Source organism: Cherax quadricarinatus, chromosome 92 (assembly GCF_038502225.1).
Source record: "Cherax quadricarinatus isolate ZL_2023a chromosome 92, ASM3850222v1, whole genome shotgun sequence".
Taxonomy (NCBI): domain Eukaryota; kingdom Metazoa; phylum Arthropoda; class Malacostraca; order Decapoda; family Parastacidae; genus Cherax; species Cherax quadricarinatus.
In genome coordinates, this window is record NC_091383.1 from 1,273,263 (window position 1) to 1,290,000 (window position 16,738).

The following is a 16,738-nucleotide window of genomic DNA, read 5'->3' on the forward strand; positions in this document are numbered from 1 at the left end:
TGTGTAGGAGAGTGTGTGAGGGAGAGTATGTGTAGGAGAGTGTGTGAGGGAGAGTATGTGTAGGAGAGTGTGTGAGGGAGAGTATGTGTAGGAGAGTGTGTGAGGGAGAGTGTGTGATGAAGAGTATGTGTAGGAGAGTGTGTGAGGGAGAGTATGTGTAGGAGAGTGTGTGAGGGAGAGTATGTGTAGGAGAGTGTGTGAGGGAGAGTATGTGTAGGAGAGTGTGTGAGGGAGAGTATGTGTAGGAGAGTGTGTGAGGGAGAGTATGTGTAGGAGAGTGTGTGAGGGAGAGTATGTGTAGGAGAGTGTGTGAGGGAGAGTATGTGTAGGAGAGTGTGTGAGGGAGAGTGTGTGATGAAGAGTATGTGTAGGAGAGTGTGTGAGGGAGAGTATGTGTAGGAGAGTGTGTGAGGGAGAGTGTGTGATGAAGAGTATGTGTAGGAGAGTGTGTGAGGGAGAGTATGTGTAGGAGAGTGTGTGAGGGAGAGTATGTGTAGGAGAGTGTGTGAGGGAGAGTATGTGTAGGAGAGTGTGTGAGGGAGAGTATATGTAGGAGAGTGTGTGAGGGAGAGTATGTGTAGGAGAGTGTGTGAGGGAGAGTATGTGTAGGGAGAGTGTATGTGAGGAAGATTATGTGGAAGAGCGTGTGTGAGGGAGAGTGTGTGAGGGAGAGTGTGTGAGGGAGAGTGTGTATGAGGGAGACTGTACCTGGAAGATTGTGTGGGCGAGAGTAAGAAAAACAAGACACCGACCCAAAAAAAAAAAAAAAATTTAAACGAACATTGCTTAACAGTTTAAGACACGAAATCATGTGAAACTCAGGCAATAAACTAGCCACAACTATCACTTAACTATTCTAATGCCAATAGTACGCCACTAACAGTAACATTAATACTGACAAGAACTGTTTCTGTCTCATTACAGGTGAAGGGAATACGGGGGAGATAACTGGCTCTCCAGTCATCGTGAACAACCTCACCATCACCTGAGACACAGTGCTCCTCTCGTGGTCAACAATGCTATTACTCTGGCTATTCCCGTTGGCATTATTCTCGCTACACTTCGGTTGTTATTCCCGCTAGACTTGGGTATTCTCTCGCTAGACTTTGGTATTAGTCTCGCTAAAACTCAGTAATTCTCTCGCTAGACTTTGGTATTAGTCTCGCTAAAACTCAGTAATTCTCTCGCTAGACTTTGGTATTAGTCTCGCTAAAACTCAGTAATTCTCTCGCTAGACTTTGGTATTAGTCTCGCTAAAACTCAGTAATTCTCTCGCTAGACTTTGGTATTAGTCTCGCTAAAACTCAGTAATTCTCTCGCTAGACTTTGGTATTAGTCTCGCTAAAACTCAATAATTCTCTCGCTAGACTTTGGTATTATTGTCACTAATACCAGGTATTATTCTTGTTAAGCTTATTATTGCTTATACTTGGTATAACTTTTGTTAATTATTGGTATTATTACTCTTAAAATAGATATTACTCTGGTTGAAACAGGGTAATATTCTCCCTAAGTCTCCACGAATTAAGAAAAAACAGTGGAAGTAAATTTTTTTGTTTATACAGAGAAATAAGTGACAGAAACGAATATTTTAACAGATTTAAGCATTGTTTGTTGGGTGATTATTGCTGGATTTAAAGTGGTTTTTGACCTGTTAGAATCTTGTGTTTGAGTGAACTCTGACCTTGTAAATCCAGTGTATCTAGAGAAGTCACAAGGGCCTTGACCTGTCGATCCCGTGAACCTTCAAAGGTAACCAGATCACAAGGGCCTTGATGTGTCGATCCCGTGAACCTTCAAAGGTAACCAGATCACAAGGGCCTTGATGTGTCGATCCCGTGAACCTTCAAAGGTAACCAGATCACAAGGGCCTTGATGTGTCGATCCCGTGAACCTTCAAAGGTAACCAGATCACAAGGGCCTTGATGTGTCGATCCCGTGAACCTTCAAAGGTAACCAGATCACAAGGGCCTTGATGTGTCGATCCCGTGAACCTTCAAAGGTAACCAGATCACAAGGGCCTTGATGTGTCGATCCCGTGAACCTTCAAAGGTAACCAGATCACAAGGGTCTTGATGTGTCGATCCCGTGAACCTTCAAAGGTAACCAGATCACAAGGGCCTTGATGTGTCGATCCCGTGAACCTTCAAAGGTAACCAGATCACAAGGGTCTTGATGTGTCGATCCCGTGAACCTTCAAAGGTAACCTGGGTAATCCTTGACCAGCTGGTCTCTTCTAAATTGATAGGCCACAAGAAGAGGCCTTGATCTGTTGACCCCGTGTACCTAGCGAGGTCACCAAGGCCTTGACCTGGTCTGAGGTCATCTAGTCACCAGCATGCCAGCCAGGAGAGGACTTCTGGCTCCCCAAAACACCTTTCTTGACACCATAGCCACTCGATTCGATGGAACACGTAAGTATTAACCTTTCCATAACTTTGTATTGGTAACTCTAACACACACAACTAGACCATAATTTGGAGATGAAACTAGATGTTTCGAGTAGCCCTTAAACCATTATCAGGACGAAATGAAAGCTCGCCTAATTGTACTAGCAGTTAGTGAAAGATGTCAATTGTTACAGGCAAGATAACGAAGTAATCTCTCTCTCTCTCTCTCTCTCTCTCTCTCTCTCTCTCTCTCTCTCTCTCTTTAATAACACAATTAACGTCTCTTGCAAAAAAACGTTTATGTATATACAATTAGTGAATAAATTCACTCTTAAATATTCCCATATTGGAAAATCTGATGGATATATAATTTTTTTCAATGTACCGACCGTCTCCCACCCAGGCAGAGTGACCCCCCAAAAAAAACTTCCTTTTTTTTGTAATTAGTAATTTATACAGGTGTTACTAGCCCCTTGCTTCTGGTATATCGTATTTGTCTGTTTCCGACGGAGGAATCCTATTGTGCAGACGTCAGGTTACATCAGTACAGATAACCAGGTATTTAATAAAAACGTAGCGCAATAGATGGGTTCCTTTACTGTCGAAACGTTTCGCCCTCACGATAGACTTCTTCAGTCATATACAGAGAGGAATAGATATGGGACAGTAGAGGTAGCTGCAGCTTTACAGATGTGGTTGTGAGGTGATCAGTCCCTCAGCCTGGAACAGAGTTGCTCCCCACAGTGTGGATCAAGGTCAACCTGAAGAATAAGACTAAAGTGATCCACGAAATCGTAATGACACGATTGCAAACAAACCATAGCACGGGTGGGGATAGAACCCATGGTCAGAGAGCCTCAAAACTCCAGACCGTCGCGTTAGCCACTGGACCAGCTGGCCACAATTATTATGGCCAGCTGGTCCAGTGGCTAACGCTACAATTATTGTGGCTAGCTGGTCCAGTGGCTAACGCTACAATTATTATGGCTAGCTGGTCCAGTGGCTAACGCTACAATTATTGTGGCTAGCTGGTCCAGTGGCTAATGCTACAATTATTGTGGCTACCTGGTCCAGTGGCTAACGCTACAATTATTGTGGCTAGCTGGTCCAGTGGCTAACGCTACAATTATTGTGGCTAGCTGGTCCAGTGGCTAACGCTACAATTATTGTGGCTAGCTGGTCCAGTGGCTAACGCGACGGTCTGGAGTTTTGAGACTCTGACCGCGGGTTCTATCCCCACCCGTGGTATAGTTTTTTTTAAGACTGAAGTCCTATGTACTGCCTAAGGCACATAACTAACACACATGTGTTGCACACATATGTTGAATAATGACAACACACTGGGACAGCAACACAGGATGATTGATCTGTATATTTCGACCCCCTTCTGGGATCCTCTTCAGCAGAAGAGGATCCCTGAAAGGGGTCGAGATATGAAACTAAAATATATATAAAATACCAACACTATATAGACCGGGCCGCGGGGGCGTTGACCCCCGGAACTCTCTCCAGGAGAACTATAGTTAGTAAATATCTCCGTCGTTATTCTCCATAACAAATATACACACTCGCCCGTCCCGGGCAGGTCCATCTTAAATACAACCTTCCCAACACTCTCCACACTACACATACAGTGGAACCTCAAATATTGAACCTTCCCAACACTCTCCACACTACACATACAGTGGAACCTCAAATATTGAACCTTCCCAACACTCTCCACACTACACATACAGTGGAACCTCAAATATTGAACCTTCCCAACACTCTCCACACTACACATACAGTGGAACCTCAAATATTGAACCTTCCCAACAGTCTCCACACTACATATACAGTGGAACCTCAAATATTGAACCTTCCCAACACTCTCCACACTACATATACAGTGGAACCTCAAATATTGAACCTTCCCAACACTCTCCACACTACATATACAGTGGAACCTCAAATATTGAACCTTCCCAACACTCTCCACACTACACATACAGTGGAACCTCAAATATTGAACCTTCCCAACACTCTCCACACTACATATACAGTGGAACCTCAAATATTGAACCTTCCCAACACTCTCCACACTACACATACAGTGGAACCTCAAATAATGAACCTTCCCAACACTCTCCACACTACATATACAGTGGAACCTCAAATATTGAACCTTCCCAACACTCTCCACACTACACATACAGTGGAACCTCAAATATTGAACCTTCCCAACACTCTCCACACTACACATACAGTGGAACCTCAAATATTGAACCTTCCCAACACTCTCCACACTACACATACAGTGGAACCTCAAATATTGAACCTTCCCAACACTCTCCACACTACACATACAGTGGAACCTCAAATATTGAACTTTCTTCTGTCCAGAAGTCTGTTCGAGCGCCGCTACTGAATGAAATTATTCCCATCAGGAATAATGTAAATTAGGTTAGTCCATGTCAGACCCTCAAAAATACACTTATAAAAGCACTTACAAAAATACACTTATAAAAGCACTTACAAAAATACACTTATAAAAGCACTTACAAAAATACACTTATAAAAGCACTTACAAAAATACACTTATAAAAGCACTTACAAAAATACACTTATAAAAGCACTTACAAAAATACACTTATAAAAGCACTTACAAAAATACACTTATAAAAGCACTTACAAAAATACACTTATAAAAGCACTTACAAAAATACACTTATAAAAGCACTTACAAAAATACACTTATAAAAGCACTTACAAAAATACACTTATAAAAGCACTTACAAAAATACACTTATAAAAGCACTTACAAAAATACACTTATAAAAGCACTTACAAAAATACACTTATAAAAGCACTTACAAAAATACACTTATAAAAGCACTTACAAAAATACACTTATAAAAGCACTTACAAAAATACACTTATAAAAGCACTTACAAAAATACACTTATAAAAGCACTTACAAAAATACACTTATAAAAGCACTTACAAAAATACACTTATAAAAGCACTTACAAAAATACACTTATAAAAGCACTTACAAAAATACACTTATAAAAGCACTTACAAAAATACACTTATAAAAGCACTTACAAAAATACACTTATAAAAGCACTTACAAAAATACACTTATAAAAGCACTTACAAAAATACACTTATAAAAGCACTTACAAAAATACACTTATAAAAGCACTTACAAAAATACACTTATAAAAGCACTTACAAAAATACACTTATAAAAGCACTTACAAAAATACACTTATAAAAGCACTTACAAAAATACACTTACATAATTGGTCGTGTTGGGAGCAGTTCGATTTTTGAGGTTCCACTGTGCTCACATATACACTATATATACTGATATATACACTATATACACCCATATATACACTATATATACTGATATATACACTATATATACTGATATATACACTATATACACCCATATATACACTATATATACTGATATATACACTATATATACTGATATATACACTATATACACCCATATATACACTATATATACTGATATATACACTATATACACCCATATATACACTATATATACTGATATATACACTATATATACTGATATATACACTATATACACCCATATATACACTATATATACTGATATATACACTATATATACTGATATATACACTATATACACCCATATATACACTATATATACTGATATATACACTATATATACTGATATATACACTATATACACCCATATATACACTATATATACTGATATATACACTATATACACCCATATATACACTATATATACTGATATATACACTATATACACCCATATATACACTATATATACTGATATATACACTATATACACCCATATATACACTATATATACTGATATATACACTATATACACCCATATATACACTATATATACTGATATATACACTATATACACCCATATATACACTATATATACTGATATATACACTATATACACCCATATATACACTATATATACTGATATATACACTATATACACCCATATATACACTATATATACTGATATATACACTATATACACCCATATATACACTATATATACTGATATATACACTATATACACCCATATATACACTATATATACTGATATATACACTATATACACCCATATATACACTACATATACTGATATATACACTATATACACCCATATATACACTATATATACTGATATATACACTATATACACTCATATATACACTATATATACTGATATATACACTATATACACCCATATATACACTATATATACTGATATATACACTATATACACCCATATATACACTATATATACTGATATATACACTATATACACCCATATATACACTATATATACTGATATATACACTATATACACCCATATATAAACTATATATACTGATATATACACTATATACACCCATATATACACTATATATACTGATATATACACTATATACACCCACATATACACTATATATACTGATATATACACTATATACACCCATATATACACTATATATACTGATATATACACTATATACACCCATATATACACTATATATACTGATATATACACTATATACACTCATATATACACTATATACACTGATATATACATTATATACACTATATACACTCATATATACACTATATACACTGATATATACATTATATACACTATATATACTCATATATACACTATATATACTCATATATACACTATATATACTGATATATACACTATATATACTCGTGTACTCTTTACCCAGGTATATGTGTTTATGACTTGATAAATCTACCTATGTGGGCGAAACGTTGTCAATAAAGTATCGCATTATACTGCGTTTGTGTCTATCTTTCCATAGGGTCGAAATATACAGATTAATTGATCTGAGTTTCGCTCTTCATGTGGGTTATTAACGAACATTGACTAGTTAATTAAGATTAATTTATTAATAATACCGGTACAATAATACCGGTACAATAATACCGGTACAATAATACCGGTACAATAATACCGGTACAATAATACCGGTACAATAATACCGGTACAATAATACCGGTACAACAATACCGGTACAATAATACCGGTACAATAATACCGGTACAATAATACCGGTACAATAAAACCGGTACAATAATACCGGTACAATAAAACCGGTACAATAATACCAGTACAATAATACCGGTACAATAATACCGGTACAATAATACCGGTACAATAATACCGGTACAATAATACTGGTACAATAATACCGGTACAATAAAACCGGTATAATAATACCAGTACAATAATACCGGTACAATAATACCGGTACAATAATACCGGTACAATAATACCGGTACAATAATACCGGTACAATAATACCGGTACAATAATACCGGTGCAATAAAACCGGTACAATAATACCGATACAATAATACCGGTACAATAACACCGGTACAATAATACCGGTACAATAATACTGGTACAATAATACCGGTACAATAATACTGGTACAATAATACCGGTACAATAATACCGGTACAATAATACCGGTACAATAATACCGGTACAATAATACCGGTACAATAATACCGGTACAATAATACCGGTACAATAATACTCGTACAATAATACCGATACAATAATACCGGTACAATAATACCGGTACAATAATACCGGTACAATAATACTGGTACAATAATACTGGTACAATAATACTGGTACAATAATACCGGTACAATAATACTGGTACAATAATACCGATACAATAATACCGGTACAATAATACCGGTACAATAATACCGATACAATAATACCGGTACAATAATACCTGTACAATAATACCGGTACAATAATACTGGTACAATAATACCGGTACAATAATACCGGTACAATAAAACCGGTACAATAATACCGATACAATAATACCGGTACAATAATACCGGTACAATAATACTGGTACAATAATACCGGTACAATAATACCGGTGCAATAATACCAGTACAATAATACTGGTATAATAATACCGGTACAATAATACCGGTACAATAATACCGGTACAATAATACTGGTACAATAATACTGGTACAATAATACTGGTACAATAATACCGGTACAATAATACCGGTACAATAATACCGGTACAATAATACCGGTACAATAATACCGGTACAATACCGGTACAATAATACCGGTACAATAATACCGGTACAATAATACCGGTACAATAATACCGATACAATAATACCGGTACAATAATACCGGTACAATAATACCGATACCATAATACCGGTACAATAATACAGGTACAATAATACTGGTACAATAATACCGATACAATAATACCGGTACAATAATATCGGTACAATAATACCGGTACAATAATACCAGTACAATAATACTGGTATAATAATACTGGTACAATAATACTGATACAATAATACCGGTACAATAATACCGGTACAATAATACCGGTACAATAATACCGGTACAATAATACTGGTACAATAATACTGGTACAATAATACCGGTACAATAATACTGGTACAATAATACCGGTACAATAATACCGGTACAATAATACCGATACAATAATACCGGTACAATAATACCGGTACAATAATACCGGTACAATAATACCGGTACAATAATACTGGTACAATAATACTGGTACAATAATACCGGTACAATAATACTGGTACAATAATACTGGTACAATAATACCGGTACAATAATACTGGTACAATAATACTGGTACAATAATACCGGTACAATAATACCGGTACAATAATACCGGTACAATAATACCGGTACAATAATACTGGTACAATAATACTGGTACAATAATACCGGTACAATAATACCGGTACAATAATACCGGTACAATAATTCCGGTACAATAATACCGGTACAATAATACCGGTACAATAATACCGGTACAATAATACCGGTGCAATAATACCAGTACAATAATACTGGTATAATAATACTGGTACAATAATACTGGTACAATAATACCGGTACAATAATACTGGTACAATAATACCGGTACAATAATACCGGTACAATAATACCGGTACAATAATACCGGTACAATAATACTGGTACAATAATACCGGTACAATAATACTGGTACAATAATACCGGTACAATAATACTGGTACAATAATACCGGTACAATAATACCGGTACAATAATACCGGTACAATAATACTGGTACAATAATACTGGCACAATAATACTGGCACAATAATACCAGTACAATAATACCGGTACAATAATACCGGTACAATAATACCGGTACAATAATACTGGTACAATAATACCGGTACAATAATACCGGTACAATAATACCGGTACAATAATACCGGTACAATAATACCGATACAATAATACCGATACAATAATACCGGTACAATAATACCGGTACAATAATACCGGTACAATAAAACCGGTACAATAATACCAGTACAATAATACCGGTACAATAATACCGGTACAATAATACCGGTACAATAATGCCGGTACAATAATACCGGTACAATAATACCGGTACAATAATACCGGTACAATAATACCGGTACAACAACGATAGCTTGATAAGACATGTGCAACAGTTAGGTGTCTTTATACCGTAACGTATCGCCTACACAGCAGGCGTCTTCAGTCGAGTACAGAGGAGGCAGTAGTAGGGATGTGACAACGATGTCATCAGTCCATCAGTCTTGATGACGTAGTTTTGAGGTAGTCAGTCCCTCAGCCTGGAGAAGAATTCTGTTCCATAATCTTGAGACTGATGAATAATAAAGTACAATGCTGGAACAATACACATATAACCAGCACATTGGAGCTTACAACGACGTTTCGGTCCAACTTGTACCATTTACAAAGTCGTTGTAGATGAATGGTTCAGGGAACCGACACGTTGATAAATTAGACACATGTGCAACTCTTGGGTATCTTTATTGAGTAAACCTTTCGCCACACAGTGACTTCATCAGTCCAATACAAAGGAGAATCTTGAAGAACAGGAGGAGAATGAGGTAATCTATTCAAGATTGATGGACTTACCACATCGACTCAAGGTTGAGGGACTGATTACCTGATTCTCCTCCTGTTCTTCAAGTTTCTCCTTTGTATTGGACTGATGAAGCCACTGTGTGGCGAAACGTTTCCTCAGTAAAGATACCCAAGAGTTGCACATGTGTCTAATTCATCAACATTTACAAAATCACACTGAACACATCAACTCCAGGCTGAGGGACTGATTACCACAAGCTACTCATCTTCCACCGTTATTCTCTATATTGGACTGAAGAAGCCACTGGTGGGCTAAACCTTCCCTCAATAAAGATTCACAGATGTTTCACAAGTGTCTCAATCTTGTTTTCTAAGTCATTTATATCACAAAACAACTGTTGATGTGCAGCTGTTGTTTCAACAGTTTTGAGTCCTTCTATCTGCATCTCTAAGATAATCAGGATCAAAACAGAGGAGAGGATCGCATCCTTTTCTAGGATGCTGCTACAGCATCTCACTATCATTTACGTTCTTATTTTGTGTCGGGAACTTACTCCTTATGGATCAAGCGATTCCCCTGGCAGGATTAAGTGGTCTTGAAGCCTGTCTGCACACGAGGGTCATTAAGGCTGCATGTCACCTGGTCTTGAAGCCTGTCTGCACACGAGGGTCATTAAGGCTGCATGTCATCTGGTCTTGAGATCTGTCTGCACACGAGGGTCATTAAGGCTGCATATCACCTGGTCTTGAGGTCTGTCTGCACACGAGGGTCATCAAGGCTGCATGTCACCTGGTCTTGAGGTCTGTCTGCACACGAGGGTCATTAAGGCTGCATGTCATCTGGTCTTGAAGCCTGTTTGCACACGAGGGTCATTAAGGCTGCATGTCATCTGGTCTTGAAGCCTGTGTGCACAAGAGGGTCATTAAGGCTTCATGTCACCTGGTCTTGAAGCCTGTCTGCACACGAGGGTCATTAAGGCTGCATGTCATCTGGTCTTGAAGCCTGTTTGCGCACGAGGGTCATTAAGGCTTCATGTCACCTGGTCTTGAAGCCTGTCTGCACACGAGGGTCATTAAGGCTGCATGTCTCCTGGTCCTCACGTCTGTCTACACACGAGGGTCATTAAGGCTGGTTGGTTAATGGGGTTTAAAGACTATGTGGCAACCTGTTTCTCCACCACTTAAGAATACTTTAAACTCTAAAATACTGATTAATGCACTGTCAGCATATACACGCTGAGAAAATACACATCTGAGCTTATACATCTAATATATATATATATATATATCTATATATATATATATATATATATATATATATATATATATATATATATATATATATATATATATATATATATATATATATATATATATATATATATATATATTATCACACTGGCCGATTCCCACCAAGGCAGGGTGGCCCGAAAAAGAAAAACTTTCACCATCATTCACTCCATCACTGTCTTGCCAGAAGGGTGCTTTACACTACAGTTTTTAAACTGCAACATTAACACCCCTCCTTCAGAGTGCAGGCACTGTACTTCCCATCTCCAGGACTCAAGTCCGGCCTGCCGGTTTCCCTGAACCCCTTCATAAATGTTACTTTGCTCACACTCCAACAGCACGTCAAGTATTAAAAACCATTTGTCTCCATTCACTCCTATCAAACACGCTCACGCATGCCTGCTGGAAGTCCAAGCCCCTCGCACACAAAACCTCCTTTACCCCCTCTCTCCAACCTTTCCTAGGCCGACCCCTACCCCGCCTTCCTTCCACTACAGACTGATACACTCTTGAAGTCATTCTGCTTCGCTCCATTTTCTCTACATGTCCGAACCACCTCAACAACCCTTCCTCAGCCCTCTGGACAACAGTTTTGGTAATCCCGCACCTCCTCCTAACTTCCAAACTACGAATTCTCTGCATTATATTCACACCACACATTGCCCTCAGACATGACATCTCCACTGCCTCCAGCCTTCTCCTCGCTGCAACATTCATCACCCATGCTTCACACCCATATAAGAGCGTTGGTAAAACTATACTCTCATACATTCCCCTCTTTGCCTCCAAGGACAAAGTTCTTTGTCTCCACAGACTCCTAAGTGCACCACTCACTCTTTTCCCCTCATCAATTCTATGATTCACCTCATCTTTCATAGACCCATCCGCTGACACGTCCACTCCCAAATATCTGAATACATTCACCTCCTCCATACTCTCTCCCTCCAATCTGATATTCAATCTTTCATCACCTAATCTTTTTGTTATCCTCATAACCTTACTCTTTCCTGTATTCACCTTTAATTTTCTTCTTTTGCACACCCTACCAAATTCATCCACCAATCTCTGCAACTTCTCTTCAGAATCTCCCAAGAGCACAGTGTCATCAGCAAAGAGCAGCTGTGACAACTCCCACTTTGTGTGTGATTCTTTATCTTTTAACTCCACGCCTCTTGCCAAGACCCTCGCATTTACTTCTCTTACAACCCCATTTATAAATATATTAAACAACCACGGTGACATCACACATCCTTGTCTAAGGCCTACTTTTACTGGGAAATAATTTCCCTCTTTCCTACATACTCTAACTTGAGCCTCACTATCCTCGTAAAAACTCTTCACTGCTTTCAGTAACCTACCTCCTACACCATACACTTGCAACATCTGCCACATTGTTCCCCTATCCACCCTGTCATACGCCTTTTTCAAATCCATAAATGCCACAAAGACCTCTTTAGCCATATCTAAATACTGTTCACTTATATGTTTCACTGTAAACACCTGGTCCACACACCCCCTACCTTTCCTAAAGCCTCCTTGTTCATCTGCTATCCTATTCTCCGTCTTACTCTTAATTCTTTCAATAATAACTCTACCATACACTTTACCAGGTATTCTCAGCAGACTTATCCCCCTATAATTTTTGCACTCTTATCCCCTTTGCCTTTATACAAAGGAACTATGCATGCTCTCTGCCAATCCCTAGGTACCTTACCCTCTTCCATACATTTATTAAATAATTGCACCAACCACTCCAAAACTATATCCCCACCTGCTTTTAACATTTCTATCTTTATCCCATCAATCCCGGCTGCCTTACCCCCTTTCATTTTACCTACTGCCTCACGAACTTCCCCCACATTCACAACTGGCTCTTCCTCACTCCTACAAGATGTTATTCCTCCTTGTCCTATACACGAAATCACAGCTTCCCTATCTTCATCAACATTTAATAATTCCTCAAAATATTCCCTCCATCTTCCCAATACCTCTAACTCTCCATTTAATAACTCTCCTCTCCCATTTTTAACTGACAAATCCATTTGTTCTCTAGGCTTTCTTAACTTGTTAATCTCACTCCAAAACTTTTTCTTATTTTCAACAAAATTTGTTGATAACATCTCACCCACTCTCTCATTTGCTCTCTTTTTACATTGCTTCACCACTCTCTTAACCTCTCTCTTTTTCTCCATATACTCTTCCCTCCTTGCATCACTTCTACTTTGTAAAAACTTCTCATATGCTAACTTTTTCTCCCTTACTACTCTCTTTACATCATCATTCCACCAATCGCTCCTCTTCCCTCCCGCACCCACTTTCCTGTAACCACAAACTTCTGCTGAACACTCTAACACTACATTTTTAAACCTACCCCATACCTCTTCGACCCCGTTGCCTATGCTCTCATTAGCCCATCTATCCTCCAATAGCTGTTTATATCTTACCCTAACTGCCTCCTCTTTTAGTGTATAAACCTTCACCTCTCTCTTCCCTGATGCTTCTATTCTCCTTGTATCCCATCTACCTTTTACTCTCAGTGTAGCTACAACTAGAAAGTGATCTGATAAATCTGTGGCCCCTCTATAAACATGTACATCCTGAAGTCTACTCAACAGTCTTTTATCTACCAATACATAATCCAACAAACTACTGTCATTTCGCCCTACATCATATCTTGTATACTTATTTATCCTCTGTTTCTTAAAATATGTATTACCTATAACTAAACCCCTTTCTATACAAAGTTCAATCAAAGGGCTCCCATTATCATTTACACCTGGCACCCCAAACTTACCTACCACACCCTCTCTAAAAGTTTCTCCTACTTTAGCATTCAGGTCCCCTACCACAATTACTCTCTCACTTGGTTCAAAGGCTCCTATACATTCACTTAACATCTCCCAAAATCTCTCTCTCTCCTCTGCATTCCTCTCTTCTCCAGGTGCATACACGCTTATTATGACCCACTTCTCGCATCCAACCTTTACTTTAATCCACATAATTCTTGAATTTACACATTCACATTCTCTTTTCTCCTTCCATAACTGATCATTTAACATTACTGCTACCCCTTCCTTTGCTCTAACTCTCTCAGATACTCCAGATTTAATCCCATTTATTTCCCCCCACTGAAACTCCCCTACCCCCTTCAGCTTTGTTTCACTTAGGGCCAGGACATCCAACTTCTTTTCATTCATAACATCAGCAATCATCTGTTTCTTGTCATCCGCACTACATCCACGCACATTTAAGCATCCCAGTTTTATAAAGTTTTTCTTCTTCTCTTTTTTAGTAAATGTCTACAGGAGAAGGGGTTACTAGCCCATTGCTCCCGGCATTTTAGTCGCCTCATACGACACGCATGGCTTACGGAGGAAAGATTCTTTTCCACTTCCCCATGGACAATAGAAGAAATAAAGAAGAACAAGAGCTATTTAGAAAAAGGAGAAAAACCTAGATGTATGTATATATATATGCATGTGCGTGTCTGTGAAGTGTGACCAAAGTGTAAGTAGGAGTAGCAAGATATCCCTGTTATCTAGCGTGTTTATGAGACAGAAAAAGACACCAGCAATCCTACCATCATGCAAAACAGTTACAGGTTTTTGTTTCACAGTCATCTGGCAGGACGGTAGTACCCTCCCTGGGTGGTTGCTGTATATATATGTATGTATATATATGTATGTATATATATGTATGTATATATATGTATGTATATATATGTATGTATATATATATATATATATATATATATATATATATATATATATATATATATATATATATATATATATATATATATATATATATATATATATATATATATATATGTATATATATATGTATATATATATATATATATATATATATATATATATATATATATATATATATATATATATATATATATATATATATATATATATATACAATGAATTAGCAGGAGCAGGCGAAATATACACAAACACTGATCTCTGGCTGAAGGAGACTCGAACCTACGAACCTTGGAACAAGGTGCGCAGTGCTATACCATTCTACCCACACTGGACAATACCTTGGCGTCCAGCTTGCGCTAGACGTTGATCCAAGGCAGCCAGCTTTCAGGGAGAAGGCTTACAGCTTTTCATCTCATCCCCTGCATGCATCAACCTTACTAGAGATTTTAACAATGCAAGGAATTCGCAAGAGCAGACGAAATATACACAAATACTGATCTCTGGTGGTTGCTGTCTACCAACCTACTGCCACAGGATGGTAGTACCTCCCTGGGTGGTTGCTGTCTACCAACCTACTACCACAGGATGGTAGTACCTCCCTGGGTGGTTGTTGTCTATCAACCTACTACCACAGGATTGTAGTACCTCCCTGGGTGGTTGTTGTCTACCAACCTACTACCACAGGACGGTAGTACCTCCCTGAGTGGTTGTTGTCTACCAACCTACTACCACAGGATGGTAGTACCTCCCTGGGTGGTTGTTGTCTACCAATCTACTACCACAGGATGGTAGTACCTCCCTGGGTGGTTGCTGTCTACCAACCTACTGCCACAGGATGGTAGTACCTCCCTGGGTGGTTGCTGTCTACCAACCTACTACCACAGGATGGTAGTACCTCCCTGGGTGGTTGTCTACCAACCTACTACCACAGGATGGTAGTACCTCCCTGGGTGGTTGTTGTCTACCAATCTACTACCACAGGACGGTAGTACCTCCCTGAGTGGTTGTTGTCTACCAATCTACTACCACAGGACGGTAGTGCCTCCCTGGGTGGTTGCTGTCTACCAGCCTACTACCTAGGATATATATATATATATATATATATATATATATATATATATATATATATATATATATATATATATATATATATATATAATGTTTGTCAGGAAACAGGACAAGTGTTTCCTGACGCTGGTCATAGATGATGACCCACAGCTGGAGGTTTTGGTCATCTGACAGAGACCTTCCACAGGCTTACCCGTCCACTCCTTTAAAAGCAATAGTCAATTATAACATTTTAGAGTTAG

The 16,738-nt window shown here is 38.2% G+C and overlaps 1 protein-coding gene across 1 annotated transcript in view; it reads left to right on the top strand.

Annotated features, from left to right (window-relative positions):
* Positions 1-930: 930 nt before the first annotated feature.
* The window catches only part of Elk (Eag-like K[+] channel), a 245,415-nt gene continuing 229,607 nt past the window's right edge, over positions 931-16,738 (top strand). The window contains exon 1 of the mRNA XM_070104434.1: positions 931-2,414. Within this exon, the coding sequence (XP_069960535.1) occupies positions 2,339-2,414 (76 nt within the window). The 5' untranslated portion in view covers positions 931-2,338. The remainder of the gene's footprint in view (positions 2,415-16,738) is intronic.